A 25,967-nucleotide genomic window follows, 5' to 3' on the forward strand; every position below is an offset into this window, starting at 1 on the left:
GATAAACTTTATTTGTTTTACCTTCTAAAATCAGTTTGCCACAATTGTGCACTCAAGAAGTTGTGACGCACTTTGTGACGTTAACAATTATCAAAGAAATTTATGTCAGACACGAAAAAGATAAATCAAGTGCTTGGGCAGTTATCTCAAAAAATTAGCGAGTGGCTTAACTGTCATTAATTTGTAACTGGTCAGTTCAGTACTCTAGAATTAAAAACTGTAATTATTCGCAAACCAATAATATACCACATTTTTATTGTTGTATAATTCAATAAAAAAATTACGAACAGTTTATGTTTTTCTCAATGTTCCAGCATTGATTTATAATTCACCAGCACCTAAGCATTTAATTGGTTATCACCAACTCCCGATTCTAAATTACGAAAACCCGATTTCATCAACACAGCGACGTTCATCCTCAAAGGGTCAACCCCCTGCAATTCCGCAAAACAAGAGGAAATATGACATAACCGTTATCAAACACATTGTTAATAACACCGAAAACGCGAATCGCCTTTTTCGACAGCACAATTACCGATTCCTCGTTCACTGTCAACGACGCAACAGAACCGGTATTAAAATTCGAGCCACAAAGCTCGGAGTGCAGCGTTTATCCTTTCATTTTTGTAGCTGTTGTTGCCTTTTTGTTTCGATTACGATATTTTTTCCCGCTGCTCTTTTTCGTCGCGGCCAGTCACCGGCAAAAGGCACCGATGAAATTAACGAGCGTTCTCTGCACACGTTAATCGCGGTAATAACCGAGAGACAAGATTATGGAAAAAACACACGGCATGACAATAAAAAATAAAAAGGACGTATGAAATATTCCGGATCGGGCGTGGTGCACGTCCCACACGGCAAAGTTCCCCGCCTGTCTCTCGCCTTTCTATCCTCTGCTCGCGGCGTTCCAGCGCGGCTTAATCGCTATCAGCATCTCTCGATTGTTGGACAATCGTTGGCTCGAATATCGACCGTGATTATCGTTTAATAATCGTGGAAAATAAAAGGCTGTCAGAGGCAAGTTTTTGGGTATCATTTATCCAACATTTTACCTGTGAACGAATGAACCTTTGTACGTTCGATTTTCGACAGTATTTTTCGTTTCTTTTTTTTTTATTAACGATAATTTCCGATTTTTTTCGAATTTTGCGGAAACATTTCTGGACGTGATTCGTGTATATTTTTAAAATGATCTTTCGTTTCAAAGGTGACGTGTGGATCGTACTAGAATGAATATATCGATGAATGAATGTTATTTATTTATAGGTTATAGGTTTGCGGGTTGTAAGTTATAAAAAGAAGATTGAATTTGGAAGCTGTCCACGTCTGTCTTTCGGGAGTTGATCATTGAATTGTGGAGCTTGGGTCTGTTTCAACTCACATTTAGAGAGGGTTCGCTTGAAGTCTTAGTTCGTGATAACTAGACTGTGAATGTTTACGCAATTTCTGGTTTTCGTGGATAAATCCTCGGATAAGTTCACAGCCAACGAAAACTTATTCCCTTGATAATATGTTTCAGTGGAGTCGCGACAGTGTGAAAATTTTAAGAAGATTTCTGGTACTCGTTTTATTGTGTTCCGCGGAGTAATATGTGCACTGGATGCATAAACATCCGCAGTCTAGTGATAACTCCCTTAAGCTGATAGTCATTTACATTATCTGGCTGTCTTGCGCAATATCACGTACTCACAATTAGACTGCGGATGTTTATGCATTTCCTGCACTCGAGAATTTGTAGAATACGTAGGAATATTTAAATGAACGAAACAAATTCTTTCTCTTACCCTAATTTTCGCAAAATAATTTACTGAAATCATCGATCATGTTCACTCAGCTATACTTAATCAAAATTCTCGATTCAACTCAAAAATAATATTTCAAAACTTGTCAATATTACTAATATTGCAATATAAATTGACGAACCTCGAAAAGATAAATATTTCAATTCTCACATATAACACAATACCATTAATACATTATCATTATATCATCATTATATTTCATATTCTAGTCATCAAACTCATCAATTAAAATATTAATACATTACAATACAAATGAAATTATCACGCAAAAAGTACCAAATAAGATACTTAACGAGTGTCAAGTGATTTTTCCAAAATGGTATTCGAAATCAAATATAATACGAAATATAGGGTCGAAACTGATCCAGGCATCGCCTATGTTCTTTTCGCTTGAACGAATCGTATTCCCGATCGCGAATACGTTTCCATGGCCCGTATCGTTCATGAACGAGTTACGGGGACCATAGAACGGCGAGAAGGAGACGTTTCCCTGGAATAAACGCTTCGCTGCCGCAGTTACAATTGCGAAACGTTTTCCGCGAACCGTCTTGCTAGTGGAAAAAGTTTCGCTCGACCGGTGAAAATGTAGGCTAGCCGTGTCTCCTCCTCCGCATCAGCTCGAAATGACGGAAAATGATCTTCTTGCTAGACCAGCTTCGCGCCGGCTCGCTGATATAACCCCGTGCGTCGCGAAAATTCCGTCCCTTTCCGCAGTTTCTTGCACCCCGGTAAACGAGGTCTAATTGCCTTCGAACTCGATACAGCTATCTTCAAGGGGTTGAACAGCGGTAGTGTGTTGAAAGCTGAACACTGGTGGATGGCAATTAGATAATCTTTCATTTTTTGCTCTTGGTCTTGTAATTTTATTGGAGAACGTGTTAATGATTGGGATACATTGATATTAAATGAAAGTTCAGTGAATTAAAGAAGATAGAGAGAAATCGATTGCCAAGTTGTAATATTTATACAACTTATTGCCTATTATAAACATACTATAGAAGTTTATGTGAATATACACTTAAATTTGAAGCAATCAACTAAGAAAGAACTATCTTCTCCTTCGTTAAAGCTTTCATTAAATTATAAGCAAAAGAAGCTGAGTTAAACTGCACTTCATTCAAAATGTTCTTCTTAAACATTACGATCGCAAGATTCCTTCCGAAAGAGATCAAACAAAATCACATCCTCCCGATGTTGCGTTAAGCAAACACACTCAGAAAGCATCTTTCACAAAGATCACTTGAAAATCAACACACGAAAACTCCTGCTCGACCTGACGCCTCAGAAAATCGCTCAATAATCTCGACCCAAACAAAACCGTCGAATTACTTCCCGAAAAAAGATAATTCAAACATCTCGGAATTCTCTGCGCCCATAAATTCTCGCGAATCATTCCCACCGTTCGGAATATAGTAGAACCGCGGCGGCGTGGTCGATCCGCGTGTGCAAGCACGCCGCAGGGTTAAGCAGGGGAGGAAAAACAGGGTGCCGGGATTCGTGGGAGTGGTGTCTGGAGGGAATCGCTTTATTTTCCTGGAAAAAGTTTCCCGTTCCGAGAAAGGCGAACAGCGGGGAAGTAGTGGGAGGGGGCGGAGGCCGAGGAAAGAACGAAAGATCCGTGGAAAAAGGGGAGGAAGAGAGGACGTCCGCGCGCGAGGCCGGGAGCGAGAACGTGATAACCGATCGTATTCGGTATTCCGCGCGCGGTGACAAGAGAGGAAAGTTCCTTCGGTATATCGACGAGCGGAACTGCATGCCTCTTGTAATTCTGTACGGCCGTCGTCTTTTATGCAGGCTTAAATCACATTCTCGACGAATGAGTCGACCCTTCGGGCGGACGGAGACCGATAGCGGCGACGGAGCAAGAAAGAGAAACGCTCGGGTTCGGGATCTAACGGGTGACGCGAGATTCGCCGGTCGATCCGAACACCTTTCTGCTCTGGCTAATCGGCTAGATAGATTTCCATCCGTTTGATCCTTCCGCGAGAGGCTGGGTAGACGGAGACCGATACGAGTGACGGAGCAAAAAAGGAAAACGTTTGGGTTAGGGGTCTAACGGGTGACGCGAGATTCGCTGATCAATTTGAAGTAGTGCGAGCAATTTATGAAACAGCTCTTCGGAGCTATAGGGGTGAAAGGATGCGTCTTGAAGGCTTAGAGTTCTGTGAAACTCGAGTCCTCGGAGCTTCGAAGCTCAACTTTAAAGGATGGATATTCGAAAGTTTAGAGAATTTTGAAGTTTCGAAAGCTCGATCTGAAGAGTCAACGCCTGTGGTCTTCGTATTCGAAGAATCAAATCATATGTTGCTATATTAACGCTGCAGTATTAATGTATCAAACAGCTGGAATCTTCGAGCATAAAGCTTCAGGCGTTGAAGCCTTTAGCTTTTACAGTTTAAGCCTTAATCTCTGCAGATTTGTGTCGCAGCTACGGCTTCGGAGACTCGAAACCCGGTACTCGCTTGTGGAACATTAATCCAAACACTTTGTCCAGTTAGCTAATCAATCAACTCGATTTCCATCGGCTCGATCCGTCCACGAGAGTCTGCTAGAACGGAGACCGATAAAAGCGATGGAGCAAGGAAGAAAATTGCTCGGGCTCGTATCTAACCGGCGACGCGAAATTCGCTGATCAATCCAAGCACCTTGTACCTCTACCTAATCACGCAGCGCGATTTCCATTGATTTGATCCTTCGACGAGAGGCTGGGAGACTGAACACGGGTCTCAGTCGCATTCTGATCGGCTGACTCAACCGGCTGGGACGGCGAGAAACGATACACAACTCCGCGTTCCCGTCGTCTTGCCGCTTATTTTGATTTGCGGCGGAAAAAACCGCACGGTTTTTAAATATCGGGCCGGGATTTACCGGTGGAATGGCCGCGGCGACCGGAAGACGAATCGCGTGTCGGTGAACTGCCGTATTTTCGTGCCGAGCCAGCACTGATTTAGCTGCCGGAAACTCTACGCGGACCGCCTCGCCTATATGAACTAGCATTGTAACCCAGATTCGCGGTAGACTTCGGCGTAGATCGAATACGCCCGAATCCAATATAGATTACCGGCTCCGTGTTGGGGTCTAATGGCTAGGCCGTATCGCCGCGTAGCTTCTACGAGGACTAATTCGCGCTATAAACCTGCCGTGCCGTAGATCAGCCGCGCCGCGATCTAGATTTCGGTAGATTTTGGGTCACCGGGTACCGCGCTGTGAGTGATGGCTATCCGAATCTGGCCGGTGTAATTCGCGTCCACCGCTGGTTCGCTTTGATTATACATGTGTCACTGTTGGACTCTGGGACAGTCGTGATGCTGCATGAGTTTCGTGTAGATCAGGTGTTTTGCGATCAAGATACGCTAACGTTTAAGTATCTTTTGACGATGCGAGCTGCGTAAAGTAAATTTCTCGAGGATATTTGAATAATAGAATTTTCGTTGCGTTCGGAGGGATTTAATTGTTGGAAAAATTGCTTCGGTTGGAGGTTTTCTGACTACTCACCTTGTCTAGCCGCTCGGCTGCCTAGATCTAGCGCGGAGTAGACACAAGCCACTTCATAATTCAGGTTTACATCGCGAGGGAAGTGTCCCATAATTCAGTATTCATAATTTAGGTTTACCATAACTTGAGCATCTCACAATTCAAGTTTAGCGTCGTATAAGTGTCTTATTGACCGGGTGCGCTGGAGTCTAGATATCCTGGGAGTTACATAAGTAACTCATCGTTCCTGTTCAGTGTACGTGGTTCGTGGCTTGGTTCTCTGTAATTTAGATACATTTCCTTGTTGAGTGTAGCGTAATCTAGATATTTTATAACAAAGATCTAATGTAGCGTATTGTCTCTTCGTCGAGTTTATGACACGGTCAGGTACTCGTGAAATGAACTCTAGACTAAGACACGTGTCATACGATCCAGGTTCAGAGTAGAGCGAATGTTTACTTACCACCGTGGACGTACGATGATCCAGTATAAATGGACATTGAGCAATATAAGTCCGATGTAATTCGATGATTCCTCGCGTTCAGTGCGTAATCCTTCAATAACAGTACTTTTTCATCGATGTTTAACGTTCGTTAAATTTCTCTAGTCGAAATTTGACACAAGCTTCCTCGATTCTATAGTCACTGCATAATTTGGGTACTTTATAGTTTGGGTCTCGTGTAATTTAGGTAATGTGTACTCTGGGCTTCGTCTAACTTAGCTACCTTGTACTCAAGGTCTTATGCTTGGTTAATGTTTGCTCTGGGCTCTATGTAATTTAGCTACACTGTATTTTAGCCTTTGTGTGAATTAAATATTGTAGATCCTATGCTCTATATAACTAGATCTTTGATAAATTATTTATTGTGTAATTTAGGTTCTGCACGATCAGCTACATTGTACTCCGGGTCTTTTGTAACTTACCATAAACTGGGCTCCACATAATTTATCTGCATTCCGTTTTGAGCTTGTGCAACTTACATATCGTATAGTTTAAGTTGCGAACAACTTGGCTACACTGTACTCCAGATCTTCCGCCGTTTAGATACCGTGTTAGATACTCTAAGGTCAGAATAACTTAGCCACATTGTATTCTGGACTTTGTGTAACTTACCTATTTGCACAGTCTACATTCTGCATAATATGGCTGTATAGTACTCTAGGTCTGCTATAACGTAGATACCTTATGGTTTGGGTGTATTACAGACGTCACGTTTGGAACTCTAGGCGTGCTATCCTTGCGGAACTCGTACTCTAGATAGTTTCCTCTATAGGTCTAATGCAGTGTAGGTGATTCAACCATTGAATAAAATAGGACCATTCATTTTTCTACAGTTGAAATGGAGTCCTATTTCCTCGTCATTAACCTATAATACTTCAAGTTAACGTATGTTCACGACAGAAGTAAAATGGTTTCTTTCTTTTCATCGTTGTTAATAACAAAACAGTTCCAATGAGTACTTTCAATAACTGTACCTTCTGCAAATCTATCATAACCCAATCACATTGTCATTTCTATAATATCATTACGTCTTAATTTCTTTCAATATAATCACGTTCTCATTTCTTCGAGAATGGCTCCAAATTTAAGAAAACTAATACATTCCCCCAAAAAACACCCTCTATCTTCCCAGTAACACTTGTAAACTCTAAAACCAGTATGATTCAAACCATCGTACAATAAAGTTCCACAATTTCCTTACATTATAGACATTAACAATCAAACGACAACAATAATAATCTAACACGGTATCTCAGAAACCTTCCTCAATCATTCTCAAATCGTCTAACGATCATAGCTCCCGCATCCTCCAAGTCTTTCAGTCAATTCCAAGATGGTTTAAACGAACACAATAACCGTCCATCGAACTTCGCCCATGAAACAAGCTCGAAAGCACGATTCCACGCTCCCGAACTCTTACCCGAGCCTAGCGCAAACTCGATCGCTCGACCACGCGTTGATAGAGAGGGCCTGCCCCGGCGTGGCGTTCACTCGTTAAAAACCGATCACGTAGACCATATCATCCAGCTAATTGTTGATTATGCAGCCGTTTGTCTCGGCTCTCGCTATGCACGCGACGACGACGATACGGCTAATAAATAATGTAGACGTCGTTGATCTCTAGCCTCTTTTCACGTGGCGCGCGGTGCCAGCCGAGGCACCCATACGGAATTACATATGCACACCTGCGCGCGCGCGCCTCTCCTCTCCTGTACCTTGTTGTAAACCGACGTACACCTTACGGGCACCGGGGTATTCACGGTTGTATTGGTGCCGCTTGCCACCGGATCCTCCATCCCGTGTAAACGGCCTTAAGCCTCTTACGTCAGGTTTCCACGAGTGGGTACGCCTGATAATTACCAATTAGTGGGTGCCAATTAAAACCAGGGTAAGCTTTCGATCGTACCCCGGTTCACGATCCCAATCCTCTTCTCCGACACCTCTTTCTCTCTCTCTCTCGTTCCCTCCCTCCCCCCTCGCCCTATCTTTGTCTCTCTCGCCTTCTCTTCTGCAAACTCTGCCTCTCTCTCTTTCCCACCAACCTCGCGCCGTTTCCCAATTCCTTCTTCCGCGAGGATTTACTCGTCGCGAATGAAATTCCGGGTCTCGAGACTTCTGTTTGCACAGCGTATCGTCTGTGTCGCGGTTTCTTTGTTTAAAGACTGACTCCGGAAAATTTTCTTTCGCCGCCTCTAGTCATCCGCGCGCGTAAGCGCAAGTTCGAACGTACGTCTCTCTTTTCAGCTACACGGCTGCGGCTGTTTTTTCCTTCGTTTTTCGCCTTTCCCGAGCATCGAACGAACGTAATTGCCCGTGAACGGCTCGGTTCCCGCCTACCGCTGATTCGCCGCGATGATGACGGCGAAGTATACTGGGTGGCTTGCTAACTGTGTCGCGGTGCGATATCTTTGTCACTTCTTACGATACGTATACATGTTACAGGAGTTAATCATTCGGTTTCGTTGATCAATTTAGTTTTTTGAAGTAAACGTACATTAACAGTGAACGTAATTCAAGATAGACCGAGGCGAATCGGATGAAAATAAGAATTCATTCTACATTTGCTATACTGCGAACTATATTTAATAAATTTTCTCTCTTCACTTCCTCTCTGCGACAGATAGATTTAAAAATTCTTTTTCATTTTATATTATTAATATTCAAGTACTTTTATTCCTTCACTATGAAACAGAAAATGATCCGATTCGCCTCAGTTTACCCTATTAATGATAATACAAATCTAACAAGCATAGTGGGAAGGGAAATCATCTGGCACAAGGTTAACCTCAGATTTTGAAAAATTTTAATATTCGAGGTACATATAGCGTTGCAATATAATTAGTTGGACACCCTGTATGTAGGGAGTTCTGTAAACTCGCGGCTTCCGTGTCAGCACAACAACCGATCAGATGTCGTGGGGTATGGAATAACGTCCACTAATGAAATCTCAAATATTAGGCGGCATCGTATCTCTGCTAGTGTTTTGCGAAACTCGTTGCTCGTGATGTTCTCTTTCTTTTTCTTGTTTGAGCGCGCGGGCCGATCGTTTTGTTGCGCGCGATAAAACGCGATTCCGCGAAATCGAAGCCGACTCGGTCTGAGATAGGCCGGACCGAGGGAGTAAAGTTTGATGTACTCCGTTCCGTTTGAATTAGTTCTTTCAATAACACTGGATTAGATTTTTATTAACAGGATATTCGTGCATTCTTCTTGTCGACTTTTTTTCAGTTTATCTTTATGTGTGGTATTTAAATTACGCGACAGTAAGGCAATATGGTTGCAGTCGTATCATTGTGATAGAGAAAAATTTGTAAATGAATAACCGGTGTAATTTCCAAGTACATTTTCTGTTAACAATGGTTGTATGCTTGCATCGATATCCAACAGAAATAAATATTTAATGATGGAGTGTACACTGTGTAATGTATGAATTAATTTAAATAGAAATTCAGGACTGTAATTTTGAGTATAAAACGAAATTCTTGTTTCCAATAGGTTAAGTTCAATTTTGTATGCAAAAATTGTTCTTTCTTCTCCTTGGTTTACTTTTGTTTTGTGTTTGAGTATAGTATACAAATTATGCTTCAACGTTTTGAGACGATTATATCTATTCTTTCAATAACAGTAGATTCGTCTTTCCATCAGAAAATTTTTTCCCAATGTTTCTTGAATTTATTTTTATATATTCTACTTAACACTAGAACTACCAGATGTGACAGAATGACCCATTCCTGATTTCTTTTTGTAAATTATTGAGAAGGTATAGATGCTTCTCTGAGAAATTGTTAAGAAAGCTTAATACACTGAAATATACAGTTATAAGTTTTATAAAGAAATTTGAGGAAGTCAGTTTAACTGCTTGATAATTCTAATGTTAAATGTTGCGATAACATGAGGTAGTTGCAGCCAATCATCGAACACCGTATCAGTTTCTCCACCTGAAATTTTGATTTGCTTCCTAACCCAGTTCCTCGTCAACGACCCTTAATATTTCAAATCAACGTATGCTCACAATAGACTAAAATTTCTTCTTATGTTTCTCAAATTTGCTTTTATGTGTTGCGCTTAAATTATGCGACACAACTGCCCGCGAAGGAGGAACGAAGAAAGAACAACCGTGTCTCGATTCCTATTCGTCGCGGACGTTCGAAATGGCACAACCGGAAGTCGTCCTGTGTCAGAACATGCCTATTCCATCTACGGGTATTTCCTTTATGGCCGGCCGTACCCTCCTCCATGGGAACCCATCGGGACACCGTCCTACACGGGCTGAAGAAACATAAATTTAGCGAAAGAAAATACGAGAATTACCGGCGACGTTTTATCGTTCGATTCTTTCCCACATTTTCTGGCCGGGCGGCGCGGCGGTGACGCCTGAAACTTTCGATCGTTGACCGCGGCCGGCTACCCGCTGTCCTGATTTCTGGACACCGTACCGGGAACTTTATTAATAATTTTATGTTATAATATATTCCCACATTTCGCGTTCCGATATATTCCAATATTTCACGTTTTAATATGCCGCAGTATCTTCGTGTCACCAACATACGTACACGCACGATTATTTGTACCCTCCAACCGTACGATATCTCGCATTTCGATTTACCGTTACCGTTCAATTCTTCATAAACGCAACTGAATTTCCAAACTTCCTCTTAATACTCATTAACAGTTCAGAATGATAATTCAGTAATAAAATGCTAAACTGCAATAATAGAAATAAAACTGTTTCGATCGTTACGATTCTGACTCCTCAATTATATTAATTATACACTGTTCGATACTATCGATCGATCTTCGTATATTTCAGTTTCACTTTCCACGTCGTCTTTTTATTCCACTGTTATATCGGTACTTTCTTATTACAATATTTATCCCTAATTCTTCCGATCGTCGATACTTTCCCTGTACCCTTTTCAAGAAACGTTTGATTTGCGCTCACCTTTCGATCAACACCTGTTCCTAGGTCTCGGGGGAAGTTCCTAGTCCCTCCGTCGCGAGGGAACCGGCCTCTCGTCGGGCGACAGGGTGTGCGTGACGCGAGCAATTTGCGTAGAAGTAAACAGTCCCATGCGGGTGCGTGTACGGGAGTCCCGTGAGCTCGTTAGAAATTATCCGACATTCATCAGTGCCACGCCGGCCACTTAGTTTAAAGACCGTTGCGTCCAGCCTTTTTACAAATCGCCCCGCATTAATCTATTATGCGGCCGACCGACGATCGAGGATCTCTGTCTATCCCTCTGTCTGTATGTCTCTGTCTCGCGATAACGTAGCTCTATTCTTCCAGGGTTTATAAATTTTCATTGAAATTTAATTAAATCGATAAACAGATACGTTATCGGCACGCTATCATTCGTCGAATGAAAGTACAAAAAGCATCCGTTGGATCGCCGGTGTGGAATCTTACCCGACGGTTTTACTTTCTTCAAACTTTCCATTTCGTTCAAGGTGATTCGAAAATGGTCTCCCTCGAAGAGAAAATATTTTTGAAATTTAAAGCGGGGATACAGTTTTCGTTTAAGTGCGGTTCGAACGTGATTAATCCTCGGAGGAGTTTAATCATGTTATCTCGGTGATTTTATGCGTTTTTTGCGCGCGCAGGTGTGAAGAATAATTATTAGATTTTTGATAAGCCTGTGTATACATATCGTGCATAATTTGATCTTTAATTACTTGTAAGATAGAGGAGTTCTAATAAAATTGATATTTCAATTCGACGCACAGATCACGGCTGATGTTTGTATTTATTAAGTTGATTTTGTTAAACATATTTCTGTAAATGAAATAGCAAATTAGACTTGAAGTGCAGTGAAAAAAGTCCGCAATGGAAAAATTAAATTTACATGGAAGTTCTACTGTTATTAAATATGATACACGCTGTTAATTAATAAATTTATAGTGCAATCCATTAAACATGGCGAATATATATTTTATGGTACAAAAAATACTAGATCAATAAATTTCACGAGAGAAGCACAGCAATCAGCATTCGTATCGTCGTCGTCGTCGTCAAAAAATCGAGTTATCTCGCGGAGCAATTTATTCATTTGAAACGTGTTCGAAGGCAGTATTTACGGAATCACTTTATCGTTCCGATCGCATGCTGGTAGATGACTCGTAAAATATGCATAGGAAGCGTAGCAATGCCAGTAAAAGAATTCTCATGGGAGCTGAGTGCCAGCTGGTTACGTCGAATCGCTCATCGTGGTCGAGAGCGTCTTGGTACAGTAATTAATAAGGGGGTAATCGACGATCTATTATACTGAGAATTGGAGGGAGAGTCTCGCGTGGCTCTCCCCTGTGCTCTCAGACCCATTTCCGCCCACGTGTAGTCGATAACGGTGATGCTACGGGGACAGAAAAAGAATTAGGAGAGAAAAAGAACACGTGACTCGATCATGTACGGAATTCTTCGTAATTTATAATTTTCGTACTTACGGATGGACTGCAGGTATTCGTGAAAATTCAAATTTCCTAGAATATCAATGGAAATGTCGAGTTGTCGGAGAAAATGATTGGGAATACGAATAGAAAATAGAATTGCAATAGAAAATTATCGAGATTATAAATAGAAAATAGAATTGCAATAGAAAATTATCGAGATTATAAATAGAAAATAGAATTGCAATAGAAAATTATCGAGATTATAAATAGAAAATAGAATTGCAATAGAAAATTATCGAGATTATAAATAGAAAATAGAATTGCAATAGAAAATTATCGAGATTATAAATAGAAAAATCAATTACGATAGGAAATGATTGAGAATATAAATAGAAAAATACAATTACTATAGAAAATGATTGGGAATATAATTAGAAAAATATAATTACAATAGACGGTGATTGGGATTATAAATAGGAAGATCAATTACAATAGAAAATGATTAAGAATATAATTAGAAAAATTGAACTATAATAGAAAATGGTTTTACCGAACAAATATTATAAAAGTAGTACACTTTGGATATTTTATATATTTTTGCGAATTGTGTGTATTGCGCAACGTTTCCGATGAATGCATAATAATCTGCGGTCTGTTTCTAAGATATTCGGAGTATTTTCTATAATTTTTTACTCGAACCTCGTTTATTAATTTTTGTTTACAGGGACGTTTATTTATTTAATTAGAAGAATTTTGTGTTGTTGGAAATATTTTTATTACCGTAAAATTTCACTGTGCTTTATTTGAATGGTAATTAACTAATTAACGAGACTTGTCCACTTCTCGAGACCTCTTATCGGGATCAAAATTCCACTTTGCATAACCTGTTAAACTTCCTTATTATATCTGTTGAGTGTAGATACAGTTGATAATTATGATAATTATAACATAAATGTACGTTTTAATGCATCATCCGGTATCTGTGGATTAGAGTTTGTTTCAACTGGTTTATTTGTTTCCCGATGTGTAAGTATAAGAACTCTCGTTATTTTTATAATGAATAATCATTTTATAATGAATAATTTTTATAATGAATCATAATGAATATAAAATATAAAATATCCAAAGTTCAAAACTGTTTCTCTGTTATTATAAATATTGTGAGATGAGAAAATGCGTTTAAAGTTAATAATTACTGCAACAGGCTATTAAGTAGAATAAATTGGTCGTGAATCAGAAGTGTCGGGGAAACGAAACTAACATAAAAATGTCGTCACGCTATAACCACGTTAAAATTACGTTAACAGCTATTATATACTTGGGAAGAAATTGTCTGGAAATAATGCACGATTAGCACGTCCTTCTACCCCACTTCTGGTATATAAGTAAAACGCTACTAACCTGGATCGTTTCCAGGTTTTCCACAGAAAATCTCGCAAAACAAATTACCATGACACACGTCTACTTTTCGTGGAGTCATCGACGTTGTCGAACATCTTAAAAATATACCTTACCGCGATCTACTTTGTGGTATCCTCTAAAAAAAGACGGTCGAAATCGACATTATTTTTTCTAACGGCAAATACAATTAATTTTAATTCGTCTAGTATCTATTTCAAATCACCGTTTTGAACATATTAAATGAGTCTTTCAAAACCAGAGTGCTCCGACAAGAAGAGCCAAAGCTGAAACACTTGTAAAAAAGTCTTAACTTCAGATCTCCAAACATCCATTCTTCTATCATGAATATTTAACTTTTCAGAAAAAAATATAAACTTACAGATATCATAAATATCCTTCATCTTCTGACGAATCATTAATCATGAAACAACTTTAACCCAGTAAAAGAAGCTCCAAACTATGTGGTCCAAGATCGAAAAAAACTAAATTAAGTAAACACCTCGAATACCATAACATTTCACCGAGCAAAATACGCGAAACAAAAATCTAACACCAAAGAATTCACTCGAGTTACGTTATTATAATTGCTCTATCATTCATCTTCCCAAATATGGCCGCACCAGGTAGCGTTACCAATAAAATACAAACGTCTCCAAATAATCACCATTCATTCGAGTGAATCACGGTAATTGAATTTGTTTGGGTGCCACCGATGACCGTCCATGCATTCGACGCGTTAATATTAGCAAATCCACCTCGGAATAGCTTCTCATTAGAGGATCCTTCGCTCCTCGGAGGATCTCGGCGGCGATGACGCAATGAGATGAAAGCACGATGGTCGAGGATTATAGATAGAGGGTGGACAGAAGATATAATTTCTGGGACGACAAAATAGTCGGTATGAGAACGTGAGGCAGACATCACGTGCTCAATTTTCCAAAGGCGTCACGTAACATGCGTTGCTCCACTCGCGCGGTCGACCCTTCTGTCCTATTTCAAACCCGAAGGAAGCTAATTTCCCTGACAGAGACGTTTCCATTCGGCCCCGCGCGCGCGCGCCGTCTTGTCGCTTGTCGTCGGCCGCAGCCCCCGGGGGAGAAAAAAGCCGAACTAAATCAATGTAGGACATTTATATTGGCTGGAAATCGCTGACTCTCTCGCCACCGTGGACACCCACCAGGACATATTAAGATTTCTGATCCGCCTTGCCGGCCGCCGGACATTTTTATTATTGCGTGTCCCACCGACACCCACCCCCGCCGTAGGGAAATAAAACGTGAATTATTGGCCACGCGGCGGCTCCTGGCTAAGGCCGCACGGACCTCTCGGGGCCATCGTCGCTTATCCCGGGTCAATTTCGTCGATCTCAATCGGAGGAATCGATTTTTCCCGATGATACATGGCGCTCCGACGATTTTATTGTAATTTCCGGTGGATCGCCGGAGATGACTGAATATTGGGACGATGTGTTTTCTTTTTCTTAGATTTTGAATATCTTTTGGATTGAGTTCTTGGATTAAGTTTCTGTCGTCTCCTATTAGACGTTTGTTTGTTTTAGAATGTTTAGAAATATTTGTTTCGTATTACTGAAGTTTGAAGCGAAGTTGCGTAATAATCGAAGTTTTCTCTTTGATGCGAGTTAGAAAATATTCAGTCTTACGAGAATACATTTGTCGTTATCACGTGGTCTAGTAAATAATCTAATGAACATCAAATGGTTCACAAGGGTAGTGTATACAACTTGCATATTTCTCAAATAAGTTTCATATAACATAAATCTCTAAATAGCTTCAAAGTCTTCTGCTAAATACATACAGAACATTTTCAGTTAATCATCACCGTCATTTCTACACATCAATCCCTAAATTCTCATGAAGCAAATACGCGTGCCGCAAATACGTCCCCTATCACTTTATTTCTCTCGATACCAAGAGAACATAGTAATCAAGATGTTTTTAATTAAATGAACGATCACAGATTGCTCTAACCCCTCTAAACGAAAGGGGAAACGTTCGAGGAAGAAAGCGGTGGGAGGGAAGAATTGAAATCGCGCGCGAGAGAGAGAAAGAGAGAGCGTATCAGAGCGGACGATGTCAAAGCAATTCATTTAAATTAATAGGTCCAGAGGCCGAGCGTTTATCGCGTGATTAGCAGCAGCTTTTTTTCTCTTGCCTCCCCCCACCCCGGACGGCCGTTCGTATTTGTAAGCCGTTATCGACTGCTGCCGCGATAAACTCGACGCTTTTATCGCGTACAATTATGTGCCCCGTCCTACCTCCTTCCACTCCCTCACCCCTGCGCCCTGCACCGCCCCCTCCACCAAATCGAGCCAGATACGGATGCATCGGGAACGCTGTCGAAGATCTTTTGTTCCTCGGATCAGATTTCCCGCCGTCCTTTCGCGATGTTCACCCTTTCAACGGTGTGGGGGGTGGTTTTCACGAAGCGTTTGCGACTGCTTCAATAGCACTTGAATCTTTTTTTAAAACTCGAATCACAGGAATATAAAAATATTGTCGTCTCAACGAACGACATATTTTATAGAGAATATTCATTTATTTAAAATTTATTTATATACAAACGAAAGAAGCTGTTAATAATTCTGTCGTTGCAATTGTAATTTCACTGAATATTTCAGTTACAATAATTGCTCGAATATAAAATTTCCTTAAAATGAATTTATTATAAATTGAGTAATTTGATAATATTTAATAATTCGTGTAATGATCGTATTTCGTACGAATGCATAAACATCAGCCGAGATAATTTTGTAAATAAGATGCATATGAATTCGTTGCGGAAAGAGATCAATTATCATGACGAATATTACAAAATTCTCTACGCTATTTAACATTTCATTAAAGTTAAAGAAAGTCGAAAAAGGAATTAGCGCGGTCACCGAGGCTCCCCCAATAATTTCCCATGAATCGCAAGAGGAGGATCTAATCGCCGAAGGAATTATTCATTCCTTACAAGATAATCGTCCCAGAAACAATAGTTCGTTCTGTACGACCAGAAGCCATTAGAAGCCGGGACGACATAGACAGAGGCGAGGCGCAATTGTGTGAATTTGTCTGTCCTCAAAGCCGCTAGAGCCGAGGACAGGGCTATCAAAAAGACGACACCTAACGCGTCTTAGCCCCCTCAGCGTCGAACCGTCCTCTCATTGGCTCTTGGCTATACCCCTCCACGCTCGGTCAATCCGCACGTCTCGGCGCGCAGCCAAAGACCGCTCGCAGTCTCGCGTCACCCCTCGCGCGCTTCGGTGTCTCGTTTCCTCTTTGGTCGCATTTTCCACCCCTTGTCCTTTGTTCATCCCCGTTCAGTGTGTTTACAGTGCAACCAACAGCTTCGAGTGAAGTGTCCACTTCTGTCATCTCAACAGAAACCAAACAAAAGAAAGAAACGGAACATTAATTGGCTGTGAATATCTATGAAGATGGTTTCTCAATTTCCAATTTCCTATTATAGAAGTTGGCAAGAGTTTTCCGAACTTTATTTAAGTGAACTTCGACGAAAATAGTCTACATCCAAGGAATTCCTAACGAACTGACCAAATTCATCTCAATAAATCAGGAAGGAAGCATAAAACTGGATATTAATCTTCTGTGAACCTCCACAGGGGTGGTTCTCGAATGTTCAATCTTCACGGAAGTTGAAAAGAATTCTTCCACTGCGGACTAAAATTCGAAGATTATAATTCTCCACGTTCGACGGCTTTCCAGTGAAGTGACCAATCGAAAACCAGGAGGAAACTAGACGTTGTATCTCTCGGTGAATCTCAACGAGGTGGTGGTTCCCAAATTTCCACTCTCCGGCCGAAAAGTTGCAAGGGATTCTTTAAACTCCAGGGTGAAATCCGACAACCATAGTCTTCGCGTTAACGGAAACTTGGCCGGTCCCTCACGGGTTGGTTCCCTGCCACTTTTCGGTTCCTGGCTGGCAGCAGGTGGAGGCGGAGTAAAGGGGAGGGGGTGGGAACCGCGGACAAAAGTTTTCGGCGCAGAGAGAGAGAGGAGGTAACCGGGGAGGAGCAGCCAGGGTAGAGGAGAAGGGAAGCGGCGCGGAATATTTTAACATATATCACGGCGAAATTGGGACGAGGGTATGCCGTCGCGAGACTCTCGAACCGCCGCCCGCCACTTTCCACCCCCGTGACCGCGTCCCGCTGTCGTAGATCGCCGGCCGCTCGTGTCCCGCGCCCCGCCGCGGCGATGTTGTCCCGCGACGCGATCTGACTTCCTCTCCACCCCCTCTTTCGTTCTCGCCCTGTACCCCGAATCGCTGGCGAGATGTTTGTGTGTCCGACGGACTACACCGGCTACAGAATGGTAAGTGAGAAGAGGGTAGTTTCGTGGTACGAAGGTTTTTCATCGATTCTGACACGGATTTGTTGTATTAGGATAATTGGAGGAGGTTTGAGAGTTTTGGCGATTTTTTAGGTGTTTTGGGTTAGGAGGAATGGATTTAGGATTTGCAATGGGTTTTCGAGAACGTTGATTAAAGGGTAATAGAGGAAACGAGGGTGGTTTTGTGGTACGAAGGTTTTTGATCGATTCTGATACGGTTTTGTTGTTGTTTAGATTAATTGGATTGAGGGTGTTTGAGGATTTTAGCAATTTTTGTGGTGGCTGTAGTTGGGAAGGGAAGATTCGGAATTTTTGGAGTTCCTGAAAATAGGGTGGATCGTTGTCTTTCATTAAAGAAGATAATTACACAGATTTTGAGTTGTATCTTTAAATCTGAGGCTTGTACATCTTTGTACATTTTTCAGTGCTTTATGGAAGATCGAGTTCATGTCTTTAATCTTACTTTCCTGACAGTTAATAACTGTTCCAGTAATTTCTAGTTATTGCAATAATCATAAACTTCGATGTATCTCTTAACGTTGCGAATGAATAATGAGTATTACACGTAAAGTGCAATGAAAGAGTTGCAATCGTAGTCGAGAGAATCAGTGTCTCAATGTTTCATTAAAATTTATTTTACTAATGTTACAACAAAATCAATAAATTTAAAAGAACGAAGCGCCCTCAAGTTTAATGTCATCGAAGAGAACACTACCAAATCGAAAGTTACATTTTTCCGCGACATGTATTCTGTCATTTGATCCTTTGTCAGAGATGCAAATAAGAGAGATAAGAAGCGCATATAGGCGCATTAATTTAAGAAAGATATATAAATCGACGGAGCGATGATACTTTAAGTTTGACAAGTTTGAGGACCGAGGTGAATTATGCCTCGGAAATACTTTGATCCTTGAGTCGCGAGAAAATCGTCGTTCTGGCAACACGGTGATAATCCCTCTGCACATATTTTCATTGTGCCGTAAACGCTTGGCATTCTAACACTGACGCCATTGAGACGGTCGGCTCCGCTGTTGCAACGTGTTGCTCTGAAACTGCAACCGCGTGTCAATAATCCAACGATCGTAGGAGGGAATCGTGCGCCGTTGTGTTATCGATAAACTTTGCTCGACGTGATTTCGCTCTCGTTTAAATGCTTCTCTAATTTCCTTTTTAACCGTTTCCGTTTTTATTGTTTTGTTGCAGTATGGCTCGGATGAATTCGGCCAGGACTCTCCGAGATACACTTCCCCTAAAGCTGCAGCCCTTTACGCTGACCCGTACTATATCGGTAAGTAAAATAAATGTGTTTTTCTTTCTTCTTACTTTGTAAAATAAAAAATTTGTGTTAAGAACACAAGAAAATTTCGATTGTGATACATTATTAGCTACAAACTTCATTTTGTACTAGATTTGAAACGGCCTTTGGCTGCACTTTGGCTTTATGTAATTTCTATTTTACACAAACTCTGCACTCCCGATTATTTTTGGATAATAGATAAATAACTGTAACAAATACACTAAAGCTGAAAATTACCTTGAGAAACGTACAACTGTCAGTTACATGATTCGAAAATGTGCATTCTGACGTGCACAGCTTCGTGATTCAACGTTGTCATCGAAACGTAAGCAATCGGCCCCCAAACCTCTGTCGTGACTAAGATTTTCTACGAAGAATCACTTGCGACTATAACCTCACTTATATAACCGATGCAACAATGGCTCCGAGGGAAAAACCGTATACAGAATAAGTCATAACATTTACACATCTCAAAAAATCACAAAGAATTCTTATTCGTCAATCAGTCGGCTGATGAATCCCCCTAAAACCATTCCATTTAACAGCACCACAAAATCCGTATCGCTCTTCATTAATTTAATACATCGTACGAAATTAACTGCTTTTCGATTGACAATAAAACGAAATTCATGAATGAAACACGAAGAAAAATAGCTGCCGAATGACGGGGAGCCAACTCCTGAAACTCGAAAGCTCCGCCGACGACCTTGAAATTGTTAACAATAAAGCAGAATGCCCACGCATTCAGCATCCGCAATAAAGTCCCGAAAAATAAAACCGAAACCGTCGAGTTCCCGTTGGCCAGCGCCGCTGGGAGCGGCATCGATCCAGCGATCGATCCGCCGATCCGAACGCGGTCGCAGGTTCGCGCATACCGAACCGGCGCGTGTACATCTATATCCGGCGGGAATCGCGTAACGATTCGAACGAACGATAAAAGGGAGTTTACGATCGCAGTAATATTCAGCTGTTTAACGCGCGCTCGTAAAATTCGTCGCTCTGGCTGTCGCGCGTAAAAACAATAACAATCTCTCGTTATTTGTTCGGGCTGCTGCGGGTCGGCGCGCGCGTACGCTAAAATTCGCGAACAGCGCTGTGCGCGCGCGAACAAAAAAAAAAAGCAGAAAAAAAGGCGGCGAAAAGGAAAGGGGTTGATACGGGGGTGAATAAGAGAGAGGTGGATAGGAGTGAACGCAATGGAAAAATTGCGGCCGCGCGGAAAAGCCGCGTCGACGCGGTTCGTTCCTCGCGGCGCGCAATAAACTTTATATCGCGGCTCCGCTGTTCCTGTTTTACGCCGATATAATTTAATCGCGTTGCGAAACCGACGTCGCGATGCTATTTCGCGTGCTCGACTTCTCTGTTTCTCTCTTTTTCTCTTTCTTTTCCTCTTTTTCACTTTCTTTTTCTCTTCCTCTCTTTCTCCCTCTTTTCTCCTCTGTCTTTTCCCTTTTTCGATTTTTCTTTTCCTCGTTCTCTCTTGTTTTCTCCCTTTTTTCGCCAACAACGCGTTTTCCGTTTGTTTACTGGCAGACCCGAAGGTTTCGCGAACGTCAGGATATTCAGTGAGATGTGCATCGAGCAAAAATTCGAGAACTCACTCTTTGATACGAGAATTGCTTTGTTACTTGGATTGATAGAGTATTTTGTTAATTGTTCGGTAAAAGGAGAGAATTGTGGAGTTACTGTCTACGTTTATTTTAGAAAGGGCAAGTTATTTAGAAATTTGAAAATGATATGGTTACTTTTGAGGAATAAGAGTTATGAAGTATGCTATTAATACTAGGGGTTGATGATATTAATGCATACCTTGTTTTATATGAAGTTGATCGATAAGCTTTTTTGGTAATTAATAATATATTAATATTTGCCATTATTAGATCTAATTTTTTGGTTGGATTTCTAGAGTTAGGGGAATGCCATATTTGCGTCAGTAACAGTCAGTGTAAATACGCAGAGTGCTTTATAACGCTTGGAACAGTTTTCGAAATTCAATTTCGCGAAATTGAACGATGAAAGATATTTTTACGAGTTTGCATATCATCAAAGTCTGAATTAAACGAAAGAATGTTCGGATTAATGGCAGTAGGGCTTAATAACACGGAGAAGTTTATTCAATTTTGAGTTTAGGGATGTTTGGAGTTATCGCAGCTCGGGTTTAATAGGATTTAGGCGCGAGTTAGTCCGATGGAAATCTAGGTTCAACAGATGGCTTAAGCGAACTTGGGTCATTCGTGGCGTAGGTTAACTGAACTTGGGTGTATCGTAATTTCGATCTGATATTTAAGGTAATCGAAGCCTATAACATATATTCTGACTTACTCTGCGAGAATTTAATTTTCAACGGGTAAAATATCAGTCGGGTACCTTTCAATTTTAACAAAATTTGGATTCATTCTAATTTTAATGTAAGACGCTTTTGAAATCAAAACAATTTGCATTTAAAATGTTTTCTAGATTTTGAAGTAATTTTCATTTTAGACCAATGGAGTATACACTGAATATATAGAATTATATATTCTAATTTTAATAGAACTCAGATTAATTGTAATTTTAATGGAACAAAGTATTGAAATTAAAAAATGCGGACTTCGCATATCATATCCAGGTTTTTAAATAATTTTCATTCCAAATTGGTGGAAGTTTAACGTACCATAATGCAGACTTACAGGTTATGGTTTTAGCATATCCGTATTTTATTGTAAATAGCCGAAACGCCTTTCAGCTATGTAGAACGTGTGTTCGATTCACTAGACATCTAGGAAATTTTCATTCCGTTCTATAGATCGTGCGCTTGAACTGTCTAACCCGTGAAATTCAGTGGAATTTGGATTTCCGTTAATTTTCGTCCATTACATTTTGGTTGTAGTGAAACATGGTCCCGAGATGACCAAAGTTTCTAACAGATTTCGAATATACGGGAACGTAGATTTGCTTTAATTTCGACAAAACGCGTTTTGGGTTCGGTGAAATGTAGAATAGTATTAAGTCCGGGAACACCAAACTGTAAAGCTTCTAACTGCCGGTAACGAACGAACAAAACCGTAAGCTCCATTTATCCAGTCTCGTTATTGGGAAATGTATTATTTCATTTACTAAAATGTATTCATACATTATTAATTATTAAGTTTACACAAATATACACTTTCACAAAGAAGAAAAAATTGACAGCGAACGAGATTCATGTTTCTGTATGAATAATTGCAATGTATAAACAAAACTAAGGTTCAATGTTCATAATCATTCACCCGTTAAACGACCACTATTTCCCACAATTCAGAATCTATAATTTTCGTAAATTTTTACTCTTCACATTTTCCCCTCGTGTTATCGTATGCACTTTCATTTCGCTTCAATTTCATTTATCTTCATTTATCTATCTCTATTCCCTTTACCATACACTCACGACTAACTTTAACATACAACAAATAATCCTTTCCCATTAATATCTACATTCAACTAAATCAAAACCAAACCAAAAGTAATCCACCCCTTATCAACCCCTTGCCTTATAATATCAACTTAAACTAGCATCAAAATTTTCCATTGTACTTAAACTTCAATATCATTCCTTATTTTCATTCCAAACAAAATTCAATTTCCTCTTCAATATTAAACAATCAAAGTAGACGTACATCCATTATGAACACAGAAACTTCCTCCACCCGATTCCCGAAAACAAAATAATGATCACAGCCACGGATGCCGAAGAAATTAGAATGGAAGTGGTTAAACGCAAAAAAAAAAATCAATCACCGGAAACTTCGCGAAGACAGAACTTCTTCCAGACGACTTCGCCGTCTCCAATTTTTTTCGGCGCGTTTCCCGTGGAATCCCGGAAACCGGGGCCCTGCCTAGCTCCCGCGGCGAAAGTTTCGCGGACGGATTACCGAGGCGGTAAATCAATAAGATCGGTAAAGTTTTCCCCGGGGGTAAAGTTGTTATTAAAGATCAGAGGGTAAGAGGGACGTGGAAAAGTAGGAGGAAGAGGAAGACTCGTTGGCGGCGCGGCTCGGCTTTCCGGATACGTTTCTTCGGGCTCGTGACACCCGGTAGGCGAGCGGAATAGCTTATAAATGGGCCGCGGGGGTGCAGGGGGTTGCGGAGCCGGTGAAAAAGTTTTATCAGACATCGAATGCCGGTGGTTCGGGGGCGAGGCACGGGCACGGGGGAGGGTAGTTTGGCTTAGTTTCAGTTTGCCCGTCGAGGGAAACCCCGGCCGCGGAATTATATCAAGCAAAAGTATCAAGAAATACGTTCCCGAAGCTTATTGCTGTTGTTTTCAACTGAAATAATGGCGCTCCTCGTGCCCTGTCCGCTGTGAACCTCGATACCGGGTGTCTCGATCAAATACTGGGGGTTGCTGTTTGGCTGCTTTCCAAATGCCACCCATTATAACGCGAGAGATACGTTACCATTTGAATTTTATGGTTTATGGGGTTGAGGGTAAATGGGTAGTTAAGTGCAGAGTTCATTTAACTCTTTTTTAATATTGAGCTTGATGTGTATTGAGCTTTGGAGATCGAAGTTTTACACATTCGAATAGGAATTAAGTATTTAGCGAAGGGGATGTAGGTCTACTGCGAATATAGATGTACTGTGAATTTTTGTAGTTATTGAGATTTAGTATTAGTAAGTTACAAAGTATATCATTAGTCAGGATTAATGTAAGAAATATGAAATTGTCTTTATTACGTGTATTTGCATAGGTGTAGAATAACTCCGAATGAAGAAATTTCAATAACTCGAAACTTGTAACACTTCAAAGGAGACGAGCACGGTAAAGCAATTACAAGCAATTACTTCCGCTGGCTCTAAAGTGCCTTAACAGCTTGAGTTATTGAGACAAAGCATTTGCATCTCTGACATTTATCGCCATGTTTTTATTCGAATCGCGATATAGAGGAGCCGTAATGTATTCCATTTCTCGCGGCTCGATGAAATATAATTTAGAAGCACGCGCATCGCGAGCTGCGGAATCGAATTTCTTCGGCTCGTATCCGCCGGAATTTCAACGGTTTTTCCCTCGCGCTCGTTAGTCGGGAACGATAATCTCAACGGCAGGTTATTCGAGCGAGGTTCCGCGGGTACGCGTCTCTTGATTCGAGGGCGAGAGGAAGGCATTATTCGGTCACGTGCGCGACGTTCTCTGGTCACTGAACGCCACGTGCTGCTATTTGTTGCTCCAGCCACGACCTCGCGTCGAACCTGCAGGGATGCAAACGATCCGATTACGAATACGATGCTGAAGAATGTTGAGATTTTCGTAGAATCCCGTACAATTCGGTTTCGATGCTTTTAACTGGGGGAGTCGTAAGAATCTTTAGGGAATTTTGGTTTTAATTTTAGAAATATTTTCGAGGCTGTTCTAACAAACTGAATAAGAATTTATAAAAGTTTTATAGTGCAATATGCAATTTGTTCGATAATACAAAAGATTATCTTTCTAATCGAACACTCAAGAAATTTAAACAGTCTAAGGAAATTAATAGTAAAGGTATCGATTGACGAAATCGTTTTTAATGTTTCGCAAAGAGTAGATCAAACGTTAATTTTGAAATAAATCCAGTATCTTCTGATTTAATCAATTTCAAAACAAATTTGAAACTTAACCCTTAGCACTCTGGGTTGTTCTGTAATCTATCAGCAACTGTAACTAATTTTTATAGTATCCCTAACGAAAATGAAAAATGCTATAACATTCCTTCAATCTTTTAATTTCCTTCTCAGTGCAAAATTTGGATGTGTGATAAATCTAATAATTTTAGGGTAGTTTCTTTAAGATTCATTAAAATATTTAATATTACAACTGGTGCAGTATTGGAGCCCTCAGAGTTCAAAGGGTAAAATACTTCCTCCCATTTTGAAATTTTCCATTTTTACTTGAAAAAATTGTAAACTTTAGAATTTCTGTATTTCATGTATTGATATATCCTAGTAAAACTGAATATTTTAGTCAATTATAAAATAATCATTCTAAAGAAGATGATGTTGTTCGTCTGGTAATTTTAGTGTTAACAAAAAACGTTCTTTCTGTTGCAGATGGGAACGCCGCAGGAACGGGTCCCGGAGATCCATGGACGGGCGGCGGCGGCGGAGTCCAGCCCCCGTACAGCGGATACGCACCTCCTCACCTGGCCCAGCCAGCTTACCCCATGCACCTCCCCCACGACCCCATGGTAAGCGAGTCTTTTCTCCCTTCAGCGTTTCTTTCTCTCGTTTGTGCACGGCACCCTTGTCGGCCGGCGGCGATCAATCACGCGTGACTACGCTCGTTTCTTCGGACCTGACGGTTCCGGGAACCCCGTGACAGACAAGAGAACCTCCCCCATAATTTCTGTCGTTGGTCTGCCAGCTGGCGACGAAATCGCTCGATTAGAACCTCGCTAGTTATCTTCGCACCCGAAGCTCGATCTTCCCGGCGAACGTTCCCCGTTTGCCTTTCACAGGGAAATTTTTCAGGGTGAATGGTCATTCAACCCTTTGTGTTCTTTGAGATATTTTGACAGTGTCGATCGTTTTTAAATCGTAACTGTGGAGTCTTATGGAAACGATATTCTTGAGACTTAGGGGAGATTGGAACTTGATGAATTTTTAGTTTCTTTATGAGTGGTTTTGAAAAAAGGATTTGGAGCACTGTTTAGTTCTATTGAATTCTTTGTTTTAACTGTCCATAGAGATTTCTGTCTCCTTCGTCTACAGTTCTACAACAATCATCTCTTCTATTATTTAATGTAAGAAAACTATAAGTATATTAC

General features: G+C 40.7%; 1 protein-coding gene and 1 long non-coding RNA gene across 13 annotated transcripts in view; one reads left to right on the forward strand and one right to left on the reverse strand.

Annotated features, from left to right (window-relative positions):
* The window catches only part of LOC116433762 (protein daughterless), a 212,385-nt gene that overhangs the window by 164,882 nt on the left and 21,536 nt on the right, over positions 1 to 25,967 (forward strand). For all 12 annotated transcript variants that reach the window (XM_076373741.1, XM_076373743.1, XM_076373747.1 and 9 more), the window contains 2 exons: positions 19,116 to 19,200; positions 25,252 to 25,388. In XM_076373741.1, the coding sequence (XP_076229856.1) occupies positions 19,116 to 19,200; positions 25,252 to 25,388 (222 nt within the window). The remainder of the gene's footprint in view (positions 1 to 19,115; positions 19,201 to 25,251; positions 25,389 to 25,967) is intronic.
* Positions 4,915 to 6,637, reverse strand: LOC143175278 (uncharacterized). Its single transcript, XR_013000056.1, has 3 exons — positions 6,460 to 6,637; positions 5,740 to 6,338; positions 4,915 to 5,556 (listed from the first exon to the last, which is right to left on the reverse strand). It is a non-coding gene; the product is annotated as an uncharacterized LOC143175278 (long non-coding RNA).

This window comes from Nomia melanderi, chromosome 14 (genome assembly GCF_051020985.1).
Source record: "Nomia melanderi isolate GNS246 chromosome 14, iyNomMela1, whole genome shotgun sequence".
In the NCBI taxonomy this organism is placed as follows: Eukaryota; Metazoa; Arthropoda; class Insecta; order Hymenoptera; family Halictidae; genus Nomia; species Nomia melanderi.